General features: G+C 44.3%; 1 protein-coding gene across 2 annotated transcripts in view; it reads right to left on the minus strand.

Annotated features, from left to right (window-relative positions):
* LOC138977061 (replication factor C subunit 5-like) overlaps positions 1-21639 on the minus strand; it is a 142763-nt gene that overhangs the window by 75425 nt on the left and 45699 nt on the right. For both annotated transcript variants that reach the window (XM_070349977.1, XM_070349976.1), the window contains exons 4-5: positions 16686-16765; positions 511-584 (exon numbers count right to left, since the gene is read on the minus strand). In XM_070349977.1, the coding sequence (XP_070206078.1) occupies positions 511-584; positions 16686-16765 (154 nt within the window). The remainder of the gene's footprint in view (positions 1-510; positions 585-16685; positions 16766-21639) is intronic.

Here is a 21639-nt window from a genome sequence, read left to right on the forward strand (position 1 = left end):
TCCCACATGTATACAATCTTGCACAAGAATAGACATTTTAAATTTAATAAAGTTTTATGAGAATGTAGGAACATAAGATGCGCATTAGAGAGCATCTGCAGTGCCACTTTTCAGTGTAGACAGTGTTTTATGACCCATTTTGTGACCGCTACATGGAGTGGGAAGCAAAATTGAGTACCAGGACTCACAAAAAGAGGGAACTGTTGCCTGCTTTTGCTTATTTGTTTAAGCGTAGCATTCTTTAGCTTGGCGTAGCAATTGCCCTTAAAAACATAGCATGCTACGCAGAAAGCGTTGCAGCAGCTGGCAGCTCTGCACAGTAGACATTGGACACACAACAACACATGCAAAACAAAGTCCATGCAAAATTGTGTTGTCGTACGATGTCAAATGAGTGAGTTACAGTATGTTTGCAGAACATGAAAATGCAAAAAGGATGTCAATACTAGGGGGCGTAATACTCTTTAACAATACGAATGCAAGAGGGTTAATGTGTACTAAAATCATTACCTCTCCTCAAGGCATTTTGGGCATCTTTTGTCATAGCATCAGCTTCGTCCAAAATCACAAGCTTGAATCCAGACCTGCAAATATGTTAAGACAAGTCGCTTAAGAAAGCTGGGGTTTCTCTATGACTATCCAGAGGGTTAGTGTTTCCAAAAAATAGAGCTGAGAATCCTGTACTAAATTTTGTACAGCAAAAGGCAGGCTGAAACCACGCCCTTGACAGCGTCATTCCACGATCAATGTTTGCGCTGGTAGTACTAACTTCCTGTCTCTCTCACGGCTGAGCAAACTTTTTCAGGTGAAAAAAAACAACCACCTAGACCGGGATTTTCATGACCTCAAGATTCTTGAGCCGACATCTTACCCAACAGGCGCCCGTTTTGAAATGGATGAATTTTTTTATGTTATGCTATTTTTTCAATCCTGAGCAAAAGGATTGAATAAAACTATTTATTTGACAGCTGTTTGTTCCTGCATAGTTGAGGAGTCTTGGAGTGATTTAACAACATTCCTTGTACTTTACTGGGTTTTGTTTTCACATGACGCAAATGTTGAGTTTTTGAGATTTGGCCATCCCTGCATTGTCCTGTGTTGCTGAACAATAAAGCTACACAAAAACACACATATTTAACAAAAAAGCCAAACATTTTGGGGGGACCTTTTCAAAATCTACTGGTTGCTTCTTATTGATGTTGGGTGTTGAACTAAAAAATAAAACAAAACAAACATAATTATTTCTATTCGCCTCAGGCGAGCGGGCGACCAATCTTGCTCTTGCCTGGCCTTTATTCATTTCAATGCTTCTTATTCTCTCAGGTGCCACACAAATGATTCCAAATCAAAAATTTTAGTAATAAATGTTCATTTGATTAATATACTTACCCAACTCACATATGGCCAAGAATCTGTCATGGCGTCGAAAGAAGGAAAGAGCCCGCTTGAATTATTTGGCAGGCTCCTGCTTCTTATAAACTTTTTTTGCAAAGAACATTTTTGTGTTGGATGAAAGAGGATGAATGGATGAACGTTTCGGTATAACATGGTGGCAAATTCATGCCGTAAGCAATGAATAACAGACTTGTGATTCCAACCTTACCTAGTCATTCTGGAGAGAAAAGCGTTACGCGATTTCGGGTGCTTTCAGTTTTGTAAGAACTGTACTCAGACATGGGATTCAGAAAAAGTGATAATTAAGGAAAAACAAGGTGAGGGTCTGGGGGCCGCAGAAGGCCCCCAGTAGGGTCCAGGGGCAACGCCCCTGGTTGGGGTCTGGGGGTGAAGCCCCCAGAAGCTGAAGGTTTTTAGTGTTTTAGACACACAAAAATGGCCCTGAAATGCATATTTCAGCTTAATCATAGCCCCCCCCTCCCCCTTTCTCTTCCTTCCCATGTTTCTCAAATTAATTTTACACTAAGACTCAAAATAAGGAGGAGAAAGAGAGAGAGAGAGAGAGAGAGAGAGAGAGAGAGAGAGAGAGAGAGAGAGAGAGAGAGAGAGAGAGAGAGAGAGAGAGAGAGAGAGAGAGAGAGAGAGAGGCGGGGTGTGACGGTGTGGTTTCAATGTTCTTACCTTGTCGGTGCCAAACGACCCCAGTGACTGATTACCCGACTGGGTTTTCAGGATAGTCAGGTGCTTGTTGCTTTTCAAGTGGCTTTTGAGGGCAGTCTTTCCATTGGAGCCGTAGTTGATAACATTAACATCGTTGCACAAAGTGCATTGAGCTTTTCCCGGCAAGTTGATTTTAGCAAAAGCATCGCCAACTTTCAGTTTCACGTCTTGTGTCTTCTGGCCTTTCTCGTCTTTCCAGCTCAATGATACAACTTCATCGAGCCAGTCGAATCTCCAGAGATTTTTCTTGTACTTCTGCTGGTCAATTTCCCGGGCTAGAACGGTTTCGTCTCGCTTTAGCTTCCTCATCATTTTGGCAGGTGGCTCGAAGCGATGTAAAAATGGCGCCGAATCATTCTCATACGGTATGCTTATACTGAATCCCCGATAGCTACGTTGAAACGGTGACTGTGGGAGACAAAGACACAGAGCGCGTTCCCATACGGATCGACCAGCAACAGTCTGACCGTTTTATGAACCAACCGTTCAAGAATAGTATGGAATGGAGCGTCGCGATCAGCGGACCGGCCGAAAAACTTGGGTCTATACCTACATATACCCCAAAATTTTCTCAGCGGATTTGCACGAATCTCAAGAATGATCCCTGGAGCCTAACAATTTACGGAATTCCGTAATTTTACGGAAGAATCCCATGTCTGATTAGCCTTGGTATTCACATTCAGCTTTACATGTGGTGAATTATTATGGGTATTTTGACACACATTACTTGTAATAGAGGGGCATTTCAGTGTTTTCACCACAGCTGTTCTTCATGAGTTACAGTGGTCGCCGGTTAATATGACCGCGGTTAATATGACCAGCCGCGTATTATGACCAATTGTACCCGGTCCGGAATTGTCCTTCTTTGTTATGTATTAGAAAAAGCCGCTTAATATGACCACAACGCCGCTTAATATGGCCACATTGTTTCGAGAAAATGGCAACAAGTTCACATCTTTTTCAGTTTGAAATCACTCGGGGGGAAAAAATACATACGATTTTTTTAAAAAGGCAAAAAGACGTGCGATATTCTCTTTCTTTTTCGTGAATGAAACTAAAGTGATCAGTGCTCAATGATCTCTAATGTCGTGATCATTATTCTCTCTCTTTTCTTCCCCGAGACTGAGCGTCATAAAAAAGGCAAACAAGAAGGGCAAAGCCCATACGACTCACATGCTTTACACATTTTTCCTACCAAAATACATGTGACCTTGACCCAAGGTCAAGGTCATCCAAGGTCATGCAACACAAAGCTGTTAATTCAAGACATAGGAAGTACAATGGTGCTTATTGGCTCTTTCTACCATGAGATATGGTCACTTTTAGTGGTTCACTACCTTATTTTGGTCACATTTCATAAGGGTCAAAGTGACCTTGACCTTGATCATATGTGACCAAATGTGTCTCATGATGAAAGCATAACATGTGCCCCACATAATTTTTAAGTTTGAAACAGTTACCTTCCATAGTTCAGGGTCAAGGTCACTTCAAAATATGTATACAATCCAACTTTGAAGAGCTCCTGTGACCTTGACCTTGAAGCAAGGTAAACCAAACTGGTATCAAAAGATGGGGCTTACTTTGCCCTATATATCATATATAGGTGAGGTATTGAATCTCAAAAACTTCAGAGAAAATGGGAAAAATGTGAAAAATAGCTGTTTTTTAGGCAACATTTATGGTCCCTGCGACCTTGACCTTGAAGCAAGGTCAAGATGCTATGTATGTTTTTTGGGGCCTTGTCATCATACACCATCTTGCCAAATTTGGTACTGATAGACTGAATAGTGTCCAAGAAATATCCAACGTTAAAGTTTTCCGGACGGACGGACGGACGTCCGGACGGACGGACGGACGACTCGGGTGAGTACATAGACTCACTTTTGCTTCGCATGTGAGTCAAAAAGCGTGCGATCTTTTCATTATTTCCCGTGAATAAATCTAAAGTGATCACGAACATTATTCTCTCTTTTTTTGGCAAACAGAGCACGAGCCAACCAATCTTTCAGTCTGATTCAAGAGGAAACAATGTCGAAACGAAAACGCCAAGATCGTACAGCCGAGGAAAAGCTAGAACTTATTGACAAATTTAAAGCTCTACCATCCTGTAGTATGCGTGAGAGTGCTGCACAGTTGGGCGTCAACAGAGGATTTTTGACAAACATTCTCAAGAATGAAGACAGCGTGAGGAAGGAGTGCGCAACGCAGGATTCACCGCAACGAAAGCGCCTACGACATGGAAAAGACAAAGATGTGGAAGATGGTCTTTTTCAGTGATTCCAGAAGATGAGAGCAAAGAACGCGCCAATTCATGGACCATTGTTGTGTACAAAAGCAGAAGAATTGGTAACGGCTCTCGGACACACTGAATTCAAACCAACCGATGGATGGTTTTCTCGTTGGAAAGTTCGCAACGGCTTGACATTTCATAATATTCACGGTGAAGCCCAAGACGCCGATTTTGATGCTGCTAAGACATGGAAAGACGACGTCCTTCCGAATCTGCTCGCAGATTATGCCCCATCGGAAATTTACAATGCTGATAAAACCGGGATTTACTTCAGAGCTTTGCCGGACAGCACATACGTCTCGAACAGACACATTTTCTTACAATTATTAATTACACAAAAATGTTTCGTTTTGCGATTTTTTTTTTAGTCGTTTTCTCTAACATCGGTTAATATGACCAGCCGCTTATTATGACCATTTTACCCCGGTCCCAAAGTGGTCATATTAACCGGCGACCACTGTATAACAATTTTTAAATTGTCTTTGCTGATGATGATGCTGCATGATCAGCAAAGGCTACGTTTCCAGCAGCGAAGAGATATGTGGTCCAAGTATTTCCACGACTGGATCAAGATTCTTTTCTGTATTATGGAGCGACCAATAGCTACAAGCTGAGAGTCAAGCTGCGACCAAGAAGAAAGTGGTTGGATGACGAATGTTTAGAAATGCTACTGCCTCCAAGTCCAAATACAACCAGACCCTACAAATGCATGAAGCTCTAAATACTACTTCATCATTTTGTGAACAAGAGAAGCAGCTGTTGGTGCAGTACCAGAGAAGTTTCACTGGTGACAGGAAGGAGAATTACAAGTTGAACATTTGATTAAGGCAGCAACCTTTCTTCGCCTGTACCAGAGGCAGAGGCGGACCAATATGTCGCAGTGGTCGGTCATGCAACGATCAGAAGTTTCTTGGTGTAAAATAACATACCATCTGACCACACTGGGTCGGAAACAACACAAATGCATCAGATTGTACAGCATTCTGGGTTGTTTGGCCATATTCCTAGTCTATTGATCATATACAGTTGTTTTCAGTTCACCATGTATTTTAATTTAATATCTTCCACTTGAACATAATAGTTTGAAATGGCTTTGGTGTAAAGTAACGTACAGCTTAGTTGTTCTACAAGTTATGTCTCCATTACTTATTTCATGATAGTTACTTCTTACAACTACTGAAAATCACTCCTGATAACATTCCCTTTGTCCATATCTTACACAAAAGACTGATTTAGTATGCTTTGAGGTTAGGCACATATTTGGTGTAAAATAACATACATCTGGCCATACTACTTCCAGACCTGTTTACCCTCCCGGATTGTCCGGAATTATTACGGATTTGGGGTCTAAATTCCGGTATTACGGAAATCTACCAAAAATTCCGGAAATTGCGGTCGAGAGAACCTTTTTCGTGCGTGAAAATTCGAAGCCGAAATTGTGGTAGTCACCAGGACTGTGATTTCAAGGCTGACCAAAACAGCCTTTTCTGCACATGTGCACAGCAAGGTATTTGTCGGATTCCGCGGTTTTGAGATCGACATTGGTCCGAAGGGTAATATAGGGCCGATCTCTGTGGGGACGAAATGCCAACCAAAAAAGCGAAACTTGTACAGAAATATCGGCAAAACTATTAAGTCAAGTGGCGGTGTCTGTTGAAGTTTAAGAAGAGCGAACCACATTCATTTTGGTGATCGACTTGAGATCAGTGCAACAACATAGCTAGTCAGTTAGAATACGAGTCACGTCGCGGCACATGTTAGACGCAGCATTAGTTTTAACAAAATGCAGTACACAAATGAACATGGAAACAAACAAAAACACGAAATTATGTTTGGCAAAACATGAGCCTGCTTCGCATCGAGTTTATTTGACCTAGGTCTCTACTTCCACAGAATCTCCCAGACCTGCGAACCGATCTCTCACTACGGTCAGTCGCGCCAGAGACATAGATGTAGGTATATCATAGCTGCCAACTTTTCCCAGATAAAAATAGGGAGGAATGAGCGTCTCAGCGCAAAGCGCCGAGCCGACGGCGCGAAGCGCCTAGAATGCTAGGGGGGTCCGGGGGCATGCCCCCCCCGGAAAATTTTTGAAAAAAAGGATGCAAAATGGTGCAATCTGGTGCATTCTGAGGATTATAATTGCCAGTTTCTGGCAGCAAATTTTGTCACAAAAAAGGAAGATGCATACCAGCGCTCATTGGTCTAAAACATATGTAAATATTGTGCAGCAAAGGGAAGCTACCCACGGGAAAATAATCATCGAATATCCTGTTATTAGCCAATGAGCGCTGGTATGCATATTCGGTGCGGATGCATGATTTGAAATGAAGTGGATATTAGCGGCTCGCAAACGAAGATTCGTCCAAATGATGGTTAAAAACAACTTGCAAGGGACGGAAGCTGAAAATTAAAGGTACATACAGTTCAAACAATCATTCAACTGTATTTATTTGACCTTACACAGACTGTAGGAAGAGGCAAACCGTCTTGAACAATATTTTTCCCAGGAAGCGACTCCAAGAACACAGAAGACTCGAAGGTGAGTGACGTATCTTGTAGTCTTTCTGTGATAGTAGTAGTCCAGTGGACGACACCTTCCGCCTGTGGTCCGATGCTGATATCTTCGCGGCACTTGGTGCAAAACGCAAAATGTATGCCGCGTCTTGTCGATTCGGAGATGAAGTCATACTCTTGTTTGTAACTCTTTTGAAATTTTACAAGAACTTTCGGGCCGACTTTCGGCCGCTGGACCATTGTTTTCTTCATTTTGTGGTCGTCTGCTGCTGCTTCTTCTTCTGCTTCTCATCCACATTCGACTGAAGCGCATGCGCTAGCCACAAATCTCGCCTATTCTCGTTTAGTTTTGATTTTGATCACAGCGTTTGTGTGACGAAGCCTCGCGCTGAATGAGAGTTCAGAAGTAGAACTACGCCGAGTACAGGCGCTTGAAAATACACTCCAGTCATTATATAACTATACTCGAAAAAAATGTAATTGGGAAACTTTTGCACTATTCGGGAAAATCCGGGACTGGACATAAAATCGGGAATTTCCCGGTTTTCTAGGGAGGGTTGGCAGCTATGGTATATGGTCGCGCTCATCAGTGACTTGCGCTGTTGCCGAAATTCAAGTCTTTCTGAGTCTAAAACTGATCTCCATTCATATTTCTCCAATATAGAAAAGATCACAGTTCTTTGAATCGAAAAACTTACAACAAAATGTTTAAATGAAATAAACGAATCGGTCCTCTAAAATTAAAGGTAGCTTCTGGAGAGAGTTATTATGACTGGTTTGAATGCAGGATGTCTGATGTGACAGAATGTAAGGTGGTTTTGTTCACATGCATCTTGACTGTAAATAGTCCAAGGGCGGAGTAGGGGGGGTGGGGTGGGGTGTTACAGGGGTTCTGGACCCCCCGCCCCCCTTGCTGTCAAAAAAGCAACAAAATACACAAAAATTCATCTGTGAAATTTTGGTTGTTGACGGGAGCAGATATCAATGAAGATAAATTGCCATTATTTAATACTAACTTTAAAACAAGTCGCGTAAGGCGAAAATACAATATTTAGTCAAGTAGCTGCCATTTTTCAGCAAGACCGTATACTCGTAGCATCGTCAGTCCACCGCTCATGGCAAAGGCAGTGAAATTGACAAGAAGAGCGGGGTAGTAGTTGCGCTAAGAAGAATAGCACGCTTTTCTGTACCTCTCTTTGTTTTAACTTTCTGAGCGTGTTTTTAATCCAAACATATCATATCTATATGTTTTTGGAATCAGGAACCGACAAGGAATAAGATGAAAGTGTTTTTAAATTGATTTGGACAATTTAATTTTGATAATAATTTTTATATATTTAATTTTCAGAGCTTGTTTTTAATCCGAATATAACATATTTATATGTTTTTGGAATCAGCAAATGATGGAGAATAAGATAAACGTAAATTTGGATCGTTTTATAAATTTTTATTTTTTTTTACAATTTTCCGATTTTTAATGACCAAAGTCATTAATTAATTTTTAAGCCACCAAGCTGAAATGCAATACCGAACCCCGGGCTTCGTCGAAGATTACTTGACCAAAATTTGAACCAATTTGGTTGAAAAATGAGGGCGTGACAGTGCCGCCTCAACTTTCACGAAAAGCCGGATATGACGTCATCAAAGACATTTATCAAAAAAATGAAAAAAACGTTCGGGGATTTCATACCCAGGAACTCTCATGTCAAATTTCATAAAGATCGGTCCAGTAGTTTAGTCTGAATCGCTCTACACACACACACACACACACACGCACGCACATACACCACGACCCTCGTTTCGATTCCCCCTTGATGTTAAAATATTTAGTCAAAACTTGACTAAATATAAGAACTAATGAGTGGCTGCTGACACCAGTTTATCATGTTTAAAATCAACGATAAGCCACAAATTGTTAATAAAATAGCTAAAATTCTTCAGCCAGACCCCCCAACCCCTGGTTGTACCCCCCCCCCCCCCCCCCCCCCCTCTAGCTCTCTTGCTCCGCCCCTGAATACTGTTTTTTTTATAGTTTTTTTTAGATAAAGTAAACTTGTCTTTGTTAACTTGCATATATATCAGGTGTCTTGTGTTGTGTGTTTGTGGTGTGTGTGATCGAGCTTCTGTGTGTGTAGTACAATACTGTTAAACATGGTTATCAATTTTGTACTTGTTTTGCATGGTAGCGCGCGAATTAACGTGTCGTTTAATCGTTTTCGAGCTGGTTTATGGTTGATAAAAAAGATTACTCAAAGATGCCTCAAATTACGGAAAAGTACCAGTTGCATTCCTGATTTTCATTTGGGGGGGTAAACAGGTCTGCTACTTCTAAAAAAAGGACAAATGCACAAGTTTGTGCCACCTTCTGAGCTTCTTGTTTTTCTTTCAATTCTGAATTGTGGCTCTAAAAATGATATGAGCTCATGTTTTTGTGATTTTGTACCTTATTATTTATACAGGCATTGATGAGACTAAACGTTATTGGTGTAAAGTAACATACACCAAGCACTTTAATTTACAAGTCTGCCATGTCATGCATCATAATCACACCTTTGACAATTTTAAAAGTGTGGAGGCAGTGTTTCTTGAGATTAAGACATTGTGGAGCAATCTAGATGATTGTATTCTACCTCTGAGCTCGTTTATGTGCTTTTTATGGTGTAAAATAACTAACAAACAGGTTTGCCGGTGATTTTTGGGTCACAGTCGTCTTTTTAAAATAAATGTTCTTTATAACAATTCAGAGCTAAAGTCTTTTTGTTCCTGTGTGCATATGCTGTGGTATGGCAGTATGTTTGGTCAGTAAGAAGTGAACAAGAAGGGCAAAGCCCATACGACTCACATGCTTTACACATTTTTCCTACCAAAATACATGTGACCTTGACCCAAGGTCAAGGTGATCCAAGGTCATGCAACACAAAGCTGTTAATTCAAGACATAGGAAGTACAATGGTGCTTATTGGCTCTTTCTACCATGAGATATGGTCACTTTTAGTGGTTCACTACCTTATTTTGGTCACATTTCATAAGGGTCAAAGTGACCTTGACCTTGATCATATGTGACCAAATGTGTCTCATGATGAAAGCATAACATGTGCCCCACATAATTTTTAAGTTTGAAACAGTTATCTTCCATAGTTCAGGGTCAAGGTCACTTCAAAATATGTATACAATCCAACTTTGAAGAGCTCCTGTGACCTTGACCTTGAAGCAAGGTAAACCAAACTGGTATCAAAAGATGGGGCTTACTTTGCCCTATATATCATATATAGGTGAGGTATTCAATCTCAAAAACTTCAGAGAAAATGGGAAAAATGTGAAAAATAGCTGTTTTTTAGGCAACATTTATGGTCCCTGCGACCTTGACCTTGAAGCAAGGTCAAGATGCTATGTATGTTTTTTGGGGCCTTGTCATCATACACCATCTTGCCAAATTTGGTACTGATAGACTGAATAGTGTCCAAGAAATATCCAACGTTAAAGTTTTCCGGACGGACGGACGGACGGACGACTCGGGTGAGTACATAGACTCACTTTTGCTTCGCATGTGAGTCAAAAACTGTGTACTTTGGTGTAAAGTAACATACTGACTGGAGCAGTTGTTTTTAAAAAGGCCACATTTCTTTCTGGATTCATATTTCACAGTAATCAATGTCATCCCTGCTTACAAGGGACTTCCACAGATGTGTTTGAACTGAAACTAACCAGAGAATTATAGCGGCTTGTGGTGGAGTGAACTTTTGTTTTAATTAGATTGTACAGATTTATGCAGTGAAGCTGTTTTTATTTTGTTAGCATGATGCTGCCTGGAATAAGACTCTCATTAGTCTCAAATAAGAATATGGGTACTCCTTAAACCTAAAATACTCACCAGGCTCCGAAGAGATTAAGCATGGGGTGAAGTTTACACATGTAAATTGATTTTTGGTGTAAAGTAACATACGGCCACTAAACATCCTGGCAGGCACTGATTATAGACATCTGACTTGCCATGTTTGTGGTAACAGTAGTACCAAACACAAGACTACATGACTGCTGAATTTAAATGGGAGAAATAACTCAGGGGAGATTCCATGATACTTATTGTATGTGTTTTGGTGTAAATGTAACATACATACCTTAAGTGCTCGAGGCACTATACTGACCCCCCCCAGGCGGCCCATACCAATAAAAACAGTTTTATTCTGCTAAAAAACACATATCCTTCCTTACCCACAACAACATTAATAAGATAAAGCAAGTCTAAAAAATGGTGTTTGTGTAACACTTTTTGGACACACTGACAGATTCCTGGCCATATAGCAATTAACCCTAGTTCAGTGCTGGTAACGCTGTACGCGCCATTTGTATTCATTCTAACCGAAGCCCAACTCACTTCTTTTTTAGATAGATATAACCCCAAAAGCGGGCAGGCGGGAGGGAATAAACGATGTGAGTTGGGTAAGTATATTAATCAAATGGAAATTTATTACTAAAATTTTTGATTAAATTACATATCTTATCCCAACTCACATATAGCAGATTGCTACTATAGGTGGAGGGAACTCACCATATCAAGAATAGAGAACTTGTCCTGCCGCTACCAATGCTGGCAACGCAGAACAGCCATCCTGTCGCGTTCCAGCGACATCTCTAAGATAGTAGTTGATGAAAATGTCCTCCGAGCGCCAGTAAGCTGACTCCAGGACCTCTGAGAGGCGCCCAGAACGGAGGACTGCTAGTGAAGAGGCCCAGGCTCTAGCCTCTGGCAGCAGTAAGAGGTAGGACTGCCCGATTGTCGCCTGACTGGCTTTGCCACCAGATGTAGGCCTGCCTAATCATTGTGGACACCCATTTGGCCAAGGTGACTCGAGAAATATCTTTCCCCCGAGCCGTGTTGAGGGAGATAAATAGCAGTTTTTGACTTTCCGAGCGAATAGGCAATGTCCGGGACAGGTAGCTGCTGAGAGCCCTAACCGGACAGTTACATAAGTCAGGGTCTCCAGGAGCAAGAACATTGCTCAAGGGAGGGATGCGGATAAGAGGGGATGTTTGACCAGGCTTCTGGTTCTTAGCAATAAAATCTGGCCTAAATTTAAGAGAAATAGAGCCATCTTTTTCAAACGAAATATCCCTAGAAAGTCCAGATAGCGCGTGAACTTCGCTACCACGTCTAGAGGTAGCAAGCAAAACAAGAAACAAAGTCTTACGCGTCACATTAGCCAAACTGGCCGCATGGAAAGGCTCAAACTCCCCAGAAGCAAGAAAACGCAAAACCAAAAACAAGTCCAAGGCCGGGAGCTGTGACTTAGAACGAGCTGTGTCAAGGGAAGCACCCTTGATAACACTAGCAATAACACCACCAAGATTAATCTTATGACCTAACTGCCTGAGAGTAGAAGAGATCGCTGATCTCCTAACTCGAAGAGAAGAGGGAGAACCTCCTTGATCGGCTAGCCAAGCCAGGTGATTGGCCACATGCATGGATCTAGGAGACAAAGGATCAACTCCGTTATCCAAACACCATTTTGACCAGGAAGACCAGTGTGAAGAATACACAGAGCTGGTCGAATCTCTGTGAGAGTGCTGCACCAATTTCAAAGTGGAGGCTGAGGCCCCTGCACGGAGCAGAGAGACTCTGACAGAATCCACCCGTGAAGCTGAAGTGCTTGCGGATTTTCGTGCGACACGCCTGACTGAGGGTGCACCAGATCGCCCTTTCTTACGCCGAGAGGAATCGGCGGACGAACTGCGAGGCGGAGTAAGTCAGGATACCAGTGCTGGCTGGGCCAGAGAGGGGCGACCAGCACTAGCGCTGGCCTCTCGAGATCTGCCTTTCTCACAACTCTGCCCAGAAGGCGAAAGGGAAGGAAGGCATAAGCCGCTAACTCTGTCCAGTCCATTTCCAGAGCGTTTACCTCCCATGCTTGCGGGTCCGGAAACGGGGACACAAAGAGTGGTAGTCTGGTGGAGAATCTTGTCGCAAACAAGTCTATGAACTTTCTTTCTTTTCTTTATTTGGTGTTAACGTCATTGAAAACGACGGGGACACAGAGTGGTAGTCTGGTGGAAAACCTTGTCGCAAACAAGTCTATGAACTTTCTTTCTTTTCTTTATTTGGTGTTTAACGTCATTGAAAACGACGTTAAACACCAAATAAAGAAAAGAAAGAAAGTTCATAGACTTGTTTGCGACAAGGTTTTCCACCAGACTACCACTCTTTGTGTCCCCGTTTCCGGACCCGCAAGCATGGGGGGTAAACGGCTTGTTCACCTGAGCCCAGAGACGATGCAAAGCCTGGTGAGACAGTGTCCACTCTGAATGTAGGACTTTGTCTCCCCTGCTCAGCGCATCTGCCAAAACATTGAGGCTGCCCTGCAGATACTTTGCTGAAAGCAGGATGCGATGAGTGCTGCACCATATCAGAATGTGACACGCACTGTCCGACAGACTCTGAGACCGAGTCCCGCCCGACGGTTGATGTAAGCCGCTACAGTCATGTTGTCCGTATGTAACCTGACATGACTGCCTGTCAGCAGAGGCAGAAACGCCTGAAGTTCAAGAGCCACAGCCTCTAATTCCAGTGCGTTTATGTGCCACTAGCCCTGACTGGCATCCCAAAGACCTGACGCCGTCTGCTCTGCCAGATGTGCTCCCCAACCTGTCCGGGAGGCATCTGTGAAAAGATCGTTCTCCGGGGAAGGGGGAGCAATGGGAACTCCCTGCGAAACCCAGGGAAGAAGCCAAACCCTCGTGGTACGACCGAACCAGCTCCCCAACTTGACCTGGACGTTCCAGCCCTGAGTCGCTTGATTCCACATTGCCTGTAGAGCTGCCTGAAACGGCCTTATGTGAACTCTGCCAAACGGAACCAGCGGAGCCATGGATTCCATCTGACCCAGCAGCGAGGATAATTCCCGAGCCGTGGATTGATTCTTTCCGTAAAGAGAGCGAATCAGAGCCTGCAACTTGTCCACTCTTCTCTGAGAAGGGCGGACTGACCAGTCTAGAGTATTGAACTCCATCCCCAGATACGTGAAACGCTGGGACGGTTCCAACTCTGACTTCAGCAGATTCACTGTGAAGCCGAGTTGCCAAGCCTGCCTGAGAGTCACATCCACCGAGGAGGCATCGAAACGAAACTCGAATGGGTCGAGAGAAGTTGCAATCGACCTTGATAATGATCTCTGAAGAGATTCCGAAACGGAAGCTAACTCCAGCAAAGAACGTCCAGTGTCCTCCAACGCAATAAGAGAGGCTTCGGTGTAGGGGACAGGCCTGTCCTTACTATAACCGTCCTCCCTCAGAGTGGCCAGTTCCAGTGTGACCGGAAGAGCAGAACGTGGCAGCGCAAAAGAATCAACAAGATTGATAGGCTGTGCGTTCAGGTTGAACCTCCGATTGGTGGCCGAAAAAGAAGAAGCTTGCTGATCCACTTGAGCCAGCCAAGGCTTGGCAGACTCAGGAGCCGGACTGTGTTGTGTCAACAAAGGCACCATAACACCCGGAACTCCCGCTTGAGTGCGTGATTTGGACAAAACCTTCGCCATCTCAAAAGCCACCGACGGAGATTCCCGAAAGCAGAAAGGGCATTTAAACTCCTTGGACCCGCGGAAATCACTGACTGCAGAAAGTGGTGGAGCGTACTGAACTTTCGACTCAACCACTCCCTCCTCAAAATATCTGGAAGCCGTTTCAGCTGCCAACGCCACTGCGCTTGACAGCCTCTGTGGCAACCGAAAATCAATGCCTTCCTCCACAGCGGAAGCACCATCGTCAGTATAACCTTCATGCACTTCCGTGCAATCCGGAAGCTGACCCCCGCATTGACTGCCATAGTCCAATGGAGAGTCAGCCGGAAGGGAAGGCGAACGTGGTAACTCGACCGTACGCAAGCCACCCTTACTGACTTCTTCCTGCCCCCCGGGCGGAAGCGGAAGCTGAACTGCTGGCCAAATATCTTGTGACAAGGCGGGGAGAAACATGTCTTCCGTGCGAGTAACAGGGTCCCTACCCCGAACTGACCGACCGTCTGAGCCTGAGACCGCGCTCCACTTTGGCCGGAAAACCCGGTTACTAGTGGAGCTGACATACCTTGTGACGGTACAGGCACACCGGAAGACCGAACACTCAACGAGGGGGAGTGAACGTCATAGGCATCATGTGTTGCGTGCACATCAGCGTGCGTGACCGTGGCGGAAGGGGAAGGGCGCACCCTGGCCAGCGAAGCAACATCCGTCACACCGGAAGGTAGAGCCCGTAGCCAGACCTGTTTACCCCCATAAGAGTTTTGGAGTAATGCTCAGCCCCAAAAATAGTAATCCTGGCACAAAAATAGTAATCATCCAGCATTCGTCGCCAATTACAACGCACATGACAACTGTGTCCGCGAAACGCAATCATGCACATATATCCATCATTCACAAACAAAACACATCAGTCAGTTTTTGTAGTCATCATAATTTCAAAGAAGATCACATCAAAAGCACATGCATCACTGATTCTTTTTCTTTTGCTCGTAGTAGGCCTTTTTCAGTGTGTCAAGCGCTTCTCTACTGTACTTGCGCTTGCCGAATGAGTGAGGGCTAGACTTCACCACTAGAATAAGGCTCTCCAGCGTCTCATCAGACATGATCTCTGGTCAGTGCTGTGCTTTTTCACCCCATTTCGCCATTGAAAAAAACAATGTCAAACATGTGAATTGATAAAAAATATTAAATTTTTTTTTTTTTTTATTTACATTTTTATTTTATTTATGAAAATCGTAGTCTTGACACGGATAGCGGAATGGCGTATTTTTTGCAGAAAATCGTAATAAATTACGCCAAAATCGTAAGGGTAAACAGGTCTGCGTAGCTCAGCTCCCGTTGAGGAAATTTCAGAAGCCAGAGAGCTAACCTGAGAGCAAGGAAGCTACATCCGCAGCAACCAAACCCGAACCAGCAGAAGAGCTAGTCTCTTTCACAACCTTATCGTCCTTAACAGACTTGTCAGGACTTAACCGACAAAATAGAGGTCACCAGCAAATCAACCAAAACATCAGTGCATTTTTTAGAAGATGGCTCTAAAACGCTAACAACAGCCTGGCCGGAATGTTTCGGTTTCCTAGGCGTTTTCCAAGGGGAAGTCTCAGCAGGTACCTGCTTAGGAGGATGCTTCTTCCTGCCACTATCGGCCATGACAAAGTGAACTCAAGAAAAAAAATTTCAAAAAATGTTACAAGTACAAATTGAGGCCAAAATATAGCCAAAAAGGAAAGATCTCACCCCAACAGGCTGCGAAGTCGAAGACGAAGAGAAAAATACCAAGGGGAATGTAACCAAGTCAAAGACCCAGTCACAAAGGCTGTCAAACAGCCGGAGCGTAACGAAAAGCGACCACCGCGTGTGAACGCTGAGGTAGGAATGAATACAAATGGCGGCGTATGCGCACGCATACGGAAGGCAGCCTCGATCTCGGTCTGGCCTTGACCTCTTGACGGGTCATGGTCACTCTTTTTTAGAGGCGTCTTCCTTGTTACCAAGGGGACGCGTACAGCGTTACCAGCACTGAACTAGGGTTAATTGCTATATTGTGATAAGATATGTAATTTAATAACTCTTACTGACGGTTGCCGACAATATATGTATCGGGAGCGCTTAGGGTGTCAATTTAATTTAAAGATCTTTGTTGATAGTCCGAGGGGAGGGGGGGCGCATCGCAAAATAATCACGGCAAACCTGTGATGTGTGTGTCTGAGAGAGTCACAGAGAGAAAGAGCTGATTAGTTAATTTCAGAACTTACTTGAATATTGTCCTGGTGCTGGCAAAATTCAGAACTTGTCCACGGACAATTCCAATGCCTCTGTCATCAGAGGCGTTAAGCTGTCAAAACACATACATTGTAGAAGTATTAGCCAAAAATTTTTTTTACAAGAGATAAGTTTTCTAGTTCAAAATCATGTAAATAACAATTGAAAATGTCCTCAATTTTTGTTTGCGTTTGTTTGTTTGCTTAACGCCCAGCCGACCACGAAGGGCCATATCAGGGCGGTGCTGCTTTGGCATTTAACGTGCGCCACACACAAGACAGAAGTCGCAGCACAGGCTTCATGTCTCACCCAGTCACATTATTCTGACACCGGACCAACCAGTCCTAGCACTAACCCCATAATGCCAGACGCCAGGCGGAGCAGCCACTAGATTGCCAATTTTAAAGTCTTAGGTATGACCCGGCCGGGGTTCGAACCCACGACCTCCCGATCACGGGGCGGACGCCTTACCACTAGGCCAACCGTGCCGGTTGAAAATGTCCTCAATCCTCCGAGTACATTCACAAGTTCACAAACACACAGTATCAAGGACAGGTTCATGACACCTAATTAAGGTACGTTTCCAACTAATGATGCGATAGTGGAGCGGCAGAGGCAGTGGGAAAGAAGCGCAACCAATCGGGATTGTTTCCATCAAAAGCGGCGCGATGGGCGAATCTTGTACTTTCTGTGTTACCCTGTGAGAATAAATCAGTCCAAACTCATGCGAGATGCTTCGTTTAAATCTAAAGGTCATCTATAATTGAAGAACAGGGATGGCCAAATCACCCATCCCCCCCCCCCCTCCCCCCCATTATCGCCAGGGGCGAGTAAAAAAAATCCACAAGGCTAGTAGAAACCATCCAGCTTGCCAGACAAAATTCTGGTCAAATGCAAACAACGTTTGAGTTTCAAAGCCATATCAAGTTTCAAAGCCCTTTATAAACACTACATATGCAGAAACTTCTGTTGTCTGCAAACAAGCCGCTATGTTCTCATGAAACGGACCGTTTGTAAGTTTGCTACAGAATTCCAAAACAGCATAAGTTGTCATCAGGTTAACATGAAAAACTAACTCTATATGAATTATGATTAAGAATGATGACCGCAACAACAACAAAAGTTTGAGAAAGAGAAAAGATCGACCATTCAAAGGGCACTAGCGAATGATTGCCGATAGCAGGGAGAAGAGTGTTTGAAGTTGGCTGGGGAGGCGATAGTCGGGAGTTGGCAGGGGAGACGATGGTCGGTATTATTTTGTCAAAAATTTCCAAGAAAACAAGAAGAACGCAGCCTGTTAGTTAGGTCCAGATCCTTACTCCCGTGACCATTCTCTGGCTGCAAAGGTTTGACGATTGATTTGACTTCTACGGACCCTTTAGAACAAAATTAGACCCCCCTACACCTTCGAAAAATGCTGGCATTTTTCACCAGAGGCCAAAATCCAAGATGGCCGCCAGCGCTATCTGGAAAAATCAAGTTTTGAACCAAAGCACCTAGAATTATGTACACAGACACTTTTTCGGGTGAGTTGACGACGAGGATTCCGATTCTGATATTAGTTTGACGTTACGACATCATTTGGCCCTAATAATTTAAGATGGCCACCATCCAGTAGAGCGAAAACGTAACTTTTGTCCTTCAAGCAAACATCCTCCATTAGGATCTATTGCAGTAAAGCAATTGACGAATTGTTGAATGCATGACAAGAGAACTTAGTACACTTCTAAATAACCTCTGTATAATAACTGTAACATGAACAGTTTTCAGTTGAAACCAATTACAAACTGTGAATAATAATCGTTTTACTCTGAAAATGGCACTTTTTCGGCCCTTTCTTTGGACAAAGATGCCCTTTGCCTTCTTAGTGGGAGACCATCCCGTGTTCGTCCTCATCACCCTGCTCAAGTCCGAGAACCCAAACAAATACCGTGACATTGTGCCCTTTCTTGGTCCCTTCCATACACAGTGTGTGATGATGAGTGCTATCTACAAATGCTACAAGGGGAGTGAGCTGGGGGACGTACTCGTGGCGGAGGGCTCCGTTGATCGTGCGCTGCAAGGCAAACATTACAAGAGGGGACTGCGTTGCTTGAGGCTTATGTATTAGGCGCTTATGAGTCAGCTAGTGCAGGGGAGGCTCACGTCTGACCTGGGTGGTGAGACTAGGGAGAACCTGAAGATCCTCAGAGATACAAGTCTCTCCAAGCTGATCAGGTCGCCTTTCTTCGTACTGACTTTGCTCAATCCATCACAGGAAACCCTTACTCCAACATGGCCTGGGACATGTGGATCGAATGCACCATGAACAAGGGCAGCAAAATGAAATCTGGCTGGCTCTCCATTCTCCAAAATGAGAAGCAGCTGCTGGTGCACTCGAGAAATGTGAACAATGTGGCCAGGATTCGTGCAGCTCATAACGTCATGGCCAACCGAAAAAAAGCCAACAGAAAGCACACGGAATGCGGCCCAAAACGGATGCGAGAAGATGAGCAGTGTGTGCAGGACCTGGTCGCATGCATGCATGAGTTTGACTCATTTCCGTTTGACCCTTCCTCACCCACCCTCCGCATGCTACAGTCAGCCATGCCTGCCTCTGATGAGCTGGTTGCGGATTTCAAGTCAGCCCATGCTGCAGGGGAGGAAAAGCTGACCAGCTTCTTGCGAGAGAGGGTGTTCAGTAAGAATACCTCCCTCCATGCACCCGTCCCTCTGAGCAAACGCTTGACGTTTGCCAAGATGCCCGACTTGGAGAAGCCCGGGGAGGAACTCAAGGCGAGAGCTGCTGAGATGGAACGGAGCGCTCTCAAGGCAGTAATCGACCTGGTTGAGGTCAGTCAACTTGTGGACCTCTCCGAGTTGTTGGAACATCGTGTTGTCGAGGAGTGTGAGGCCTTATTCAACCCAAACGGCACATACAGGAAGACACAAAAGAGCAAGCTCATCCATAGGCTCTCTCTGCAACCTGTAGAGCTGCAGGATCCCTACATCGCTCTCATCGACATGGGCATGATCTGGAGGATGGCAACGCCATCAACAGAGGATCGACAGACGCAAGATGGTACGCCATACACGTGGTCAGACTACGCCCACAAGGTGTCATCCATCATCATTGCCCGTCATGGTCATGCTGAACGTATTATATGTGTGAACGACCCGTACAACGCAACATACTCAACCAAAGATGATGAGCGAGACCTGCGGGTACAGGGTCAAGCACATGTCCCCAACACCTACATGAAATTGAGCGACCCCTTCCCCTCTGCCCACGCGTTCAAAACGCTGCTGTGTAGTGTCAGCAACAAGGAGCGGCTACAAAAGCTTATATGTGACTACCTGAGAGACTTTGCACAGAGTGTTGATGCAGAGATTGTCTACTCTGTTGGCCCCCACTGCACCAACTTGTCAACCCAGCAACCATTGGAGAACTATAGCTTTGAGCAGTCTGAGGCTGACACTGTCCTCTTTTCCACATATGCAGTTCTGCGCGAATCAGGTTACAGTGGCCCTGTTGTCATTGATGCCGCTGATACGGATGCCTATGTCGCGGCTGCAGTCATCTCACAGCAGCTGCCAGGAATCCTCTGCATCAAGAGGAAGCAGGAGACGGTCTTCTGCCGTGGCCTGGTGACTGACGAGATGGCAGACTGTATTGTGCAGCTTCACTGTATGACAGGCTGTGATGCCAACTCAGGTTTCTACGGCAAGGGTAAGACGTCAGTGTTTGACCGGGTTGCAAAGAGCGCTGTGGCCCGACGGCAACTCTTGAAGTGCGGAGATAGCCTTGACCCTGAGGAGGAGGTGCTAGAGGAGCTCTTCCAATTCACGCGACATGCAATCTATGGCGACAACAAGAGTAGCACCATGGCTGAGGCCCGTGCAGCAAAGTGGAAGGCACTGAAAAACAAAGCATTCATCCGTCTGCCTCCAGATGCAGACAGCCTACGCCAACACTGCCTCCGTGCAAACTACAGTCGAGACCGGATGTAAGAAAGTCGTCGGGACCCACTTTTTGTCTTTCATACATCCGGTCTTTACTAAATCCGGTTAACCGGATGTATGAAAATATTGTGGATTGACTTTCATACATCCGGCCACGCGTCTGTTACTTGATAAAAGTAGTTTTTTTTCATTATCATATCATTTTTGTATTTATTTGTTTTTTTATGTTTAAATGTTTTGATACATATCCTTGTTAGAAGAAAAGGGTTGTGAATAACAAGTGGAAAAGTACATGTACTTACATACACTGACACAGTCAGGACAACCGATAGAAAGAGCAACTGTGTAAGAAACTGTTCTGCTTTGCATAAGGCCGTGCACTCTCCGCCCCCCCCCCCCCCCCCCCCCCCCGTCCCTCTGTGTGTGTGTGTGTGTGCGCGTACGTGCTTGCGCGCACGTGTGTGTGTTTGTGTGTGGCTCAACTGTATTGTGTGTGTTCCCTCCACAACCCTTTTGCGCTTTTGACAATGTTTTTGGTCGTGGAAGCTTTGTAATGACCGTTGGCGTAGCAAATAACATTTTCTGAGTTCTCTCTCTCTCCCTCTCTCTCTCTCTCTCTCTCCAAAACGCACACATTTATAACACACACACACACGCGCGCGCACTGAATACAAAAAAGTGAGTTAAACTTAAAACCAGTTTAATGGATTAAAACAACAACAACATAAAAAAAAACTGAGTCACACCCACGACCAATGCCTCTGGTTCTAATTGTACAAAAAATGCCTTCCTGGGCTATTATGGCTCTTCAGTCATGACAAATTTATAACAGGCTAAAATGACTGAATAGACAAACAAAACAGATGAGTTAAACATAAAATCAGTTTAATGGATAAAATCAACAACAACAACAAGAACATACAAGTCGCGTAAGGCGAAAATACAATATTTAGTCAAGTAGCTGTCGAACTCACAGAATGAAACTGAACGGAATGCCATTTTTCA

Source organism: Littorina saxatilis, linkage group LG9 (assembly GCF_037325665.1).
Source record: "Littorina saxatilis isolate snail1 linkage group LG9, US_GU_Lsax_2.0, whole genome shotgun sequence".
In the NCBI taxonomy this organism is placed as follows: Eukaryota; Metazoa; Mollusca; class Gastropoda; order Littorinimorpha; family Littorinidae; genus Littorina; species Littorina saxatilis.